The sequence below is a fragment of the Monodelphis domestica genome, chromosome 1, assembly GCF_027887165.1.
Source record: "Monodelphis domestica isolate mMonDom1 chromosome 1, mMonDom1.pri, whole genome shotgun sequence".
Lineage (NCBI taxonomy): Eukaryota > Metazoa > Chordata > Mammalia > Didelphimorphia > Didelphidae > Monodelphis > Monodelphis domestica.
This window is the reverse complement of record NC_077227.1, coordinates 423292116-423294165: the sequence shown is the minus strand read 5'-3', so window position 1 is coordinate 423294165 and position 2050 is coordinate 423292116. Positions and strand designations below refer to the sequence as shown.

Here is a 2050-nt window from a genome sequence, read left to right as displayed (position 1 = left end):
GAATGTAAATACTGTTTCATTCATTGAATTTATATCCCCCAAACCTAGTGCCATGCCTGGCACATAGGCCCTTAATTATTCATTTAATTCATTAATTTATTATCAAAATACATGATGACAAAAGGCTGCTATGAACTGAGAAATGCTTTTTAGAATTATTTTTCATTTTATTAGACATAATAGTACTTATCTGTCTTTGAAAGCCAAGTTCATCTGTATGTATGGTACATAAATAGTCAGAAAGTACATTTGCTTATTCATTATGCTGTATTACACTGAAGAGTTTACTACAGCTAAGACTAACATAGCAATGCTTAGTATGCACCTGGTTCTATGTACTCTTTCAAACAGACCGATTGTAGGGGTGTCCACATTCTCAGGACCATTCTAACTGGGAGGCCACTCTATTGGGACTCAGAAGTCTGTGGAGAGCATTCTTAACATTCTTATTTCTGAAGCTATAGACAAATGGGTTGGCCACAGGGGTTATAGCTGTATACATCACTGCAGCTGCCATGTCCTGCTCTGGGGAGTTGTGGGAAGGTGGCTGGAAGTAGACCAAAATGACAGTGCCATAGAGAAAGCTAACCATGGTGAGATGAGAGCTGCAAGTGGACACAGCCTTCCAGCGGCCAGCTGCTGAGGGCAAGCGGAGAATGGCCACTGCAATGTGGGCATAAGAGAATAGGATGAGAGCACAGGGACCTGCCACAAATAAGCTACCCTCCAAGAAGATGGCCAGCACATTTAATTGGATATTAGAGCAGGATGCCCGAACCAGAGGCCAGTGGTCACAGAAAAAGTGAGGGATGTAGACAGCATCTCCACTATTCCCATTCCACTGAAGAGGCAGTAAGAGCCCTAAATGCAAAAGGGAGTGGAGCAGGGACAAAAACAAGCAGGAAGCCATAAAACAGTCACAAACATGGCGATTCATCAAAGCTGAGTAGTGCAGTGGGTCACAGATGGCTACATAACGGTCCAACGCCATAACGGCCACCACCAGTGTATCTGTGACAGCGAACAGATAAAAGAAGAAAAATTGGGCCAAGCAGTGAGCTGCAGGGATGGCTGGCTGGAGAGAGACAAGATGGACCAATAGCTGAGGCAAAGTAACTGTAGCCTGTCCTGCATCAACTACAGAGAGGCCACGAAGCAGGTAGTACATCGGGGTACCAAGTTGTGAGTCCCGAGAGATGAGCAGAACCAGCATCAAATTACCCACCACAGCAGCCACATAGGCAATTAAGAACAGTGGGAAAAGAAGATGGTTGGGGGGGCCACCCCTCCACAGTCCCACCAGCAGGAATATAGGAGTATGGGAGGCATTGGAGGCACAACCCATGGTGGGAAGATGGGAAGTCAGAAGGCCTTGTGGAAAGGAGAGAGGATGAACTCATAAGATAAGTAGGTGTCAATCTCTTTGGTTTATCAACAATTAAAATTAATCTCTTTCCTTTCCCACATCTTCAGTCTTGTTCTCTACCTTTAATTAATCATTAAAGAAAAAATAACAAGCACATAATAGTAACAGACGCTGTGGATGGGGATGGGGTGGTAAAAATTGTACAGAAGATATAGTACTCCTCAAGGGATCTTTTCTTACCTCCTTCTTAACGCCAATGGTTAACACCTTAATTTAGCACCAATAAAATCTCTATTGTGACTTTCAGTAATAAATCTAAAAGGGCAGATATATTCACATAATAAAGTTTAATAATTTTTCTGGGTTTTGTGTTGTTTGGCAAAACAATTCCTCTTTGGACTTCAGTTTCTTCTAAAAAAAAGAGAAAATTGGGCAAGAGTCAACTATGTACAGCTATTGCAAACTTTTGGTTTTTTCATATGATTCCTAGTGTGCAATCTAAATAAATATGTATATTCTACCTGGCCCTATATTCTATGTTTTAGCAATGCTCTAAATGCATAACATTGTAAAAGACCATGGCATTGGAAATTATGAAGCCTAGTTCTTGTTCCTGGATTATCACTTACATTAGATATGTGACCGTATTTCAGCCTCCTTTGCTTGAGTTTCATGTGATATAAT

General features: G+C 41.5%; 1 protein-coding gene across 1 annotated transcript; it reads right to left on the bottom strand.

The window, feature by feature from the left end:
• Positions 1-216: 216 nt before the first annotated feature.
• Positions 217-1345, bottom strand: LOC100017002 (olfactory receptor 1B1-like). Its single transcript, XM_001370658.3, has one exon. It carries the CDS (start codon positions 1343-1345, stop codon positions 377-379), a length of 969 nt encoding a protein of 322 aa, XP_001370695.2. The 3' UTR covers positions 217-376.
• Between the last annotated feature and the right edge of the window lie 705 nt (positions 1346-2050).

What these genes read in the sequence shown, in the direction of transcription:
- LOC100017002 (XM_001370658.3), bottom strand. Translation starts at nt 1,345, where the DNA reads ATGGGTTGTGCCTCCAATGCCTCCCATACTCCTATATTCCTGCTGGTG.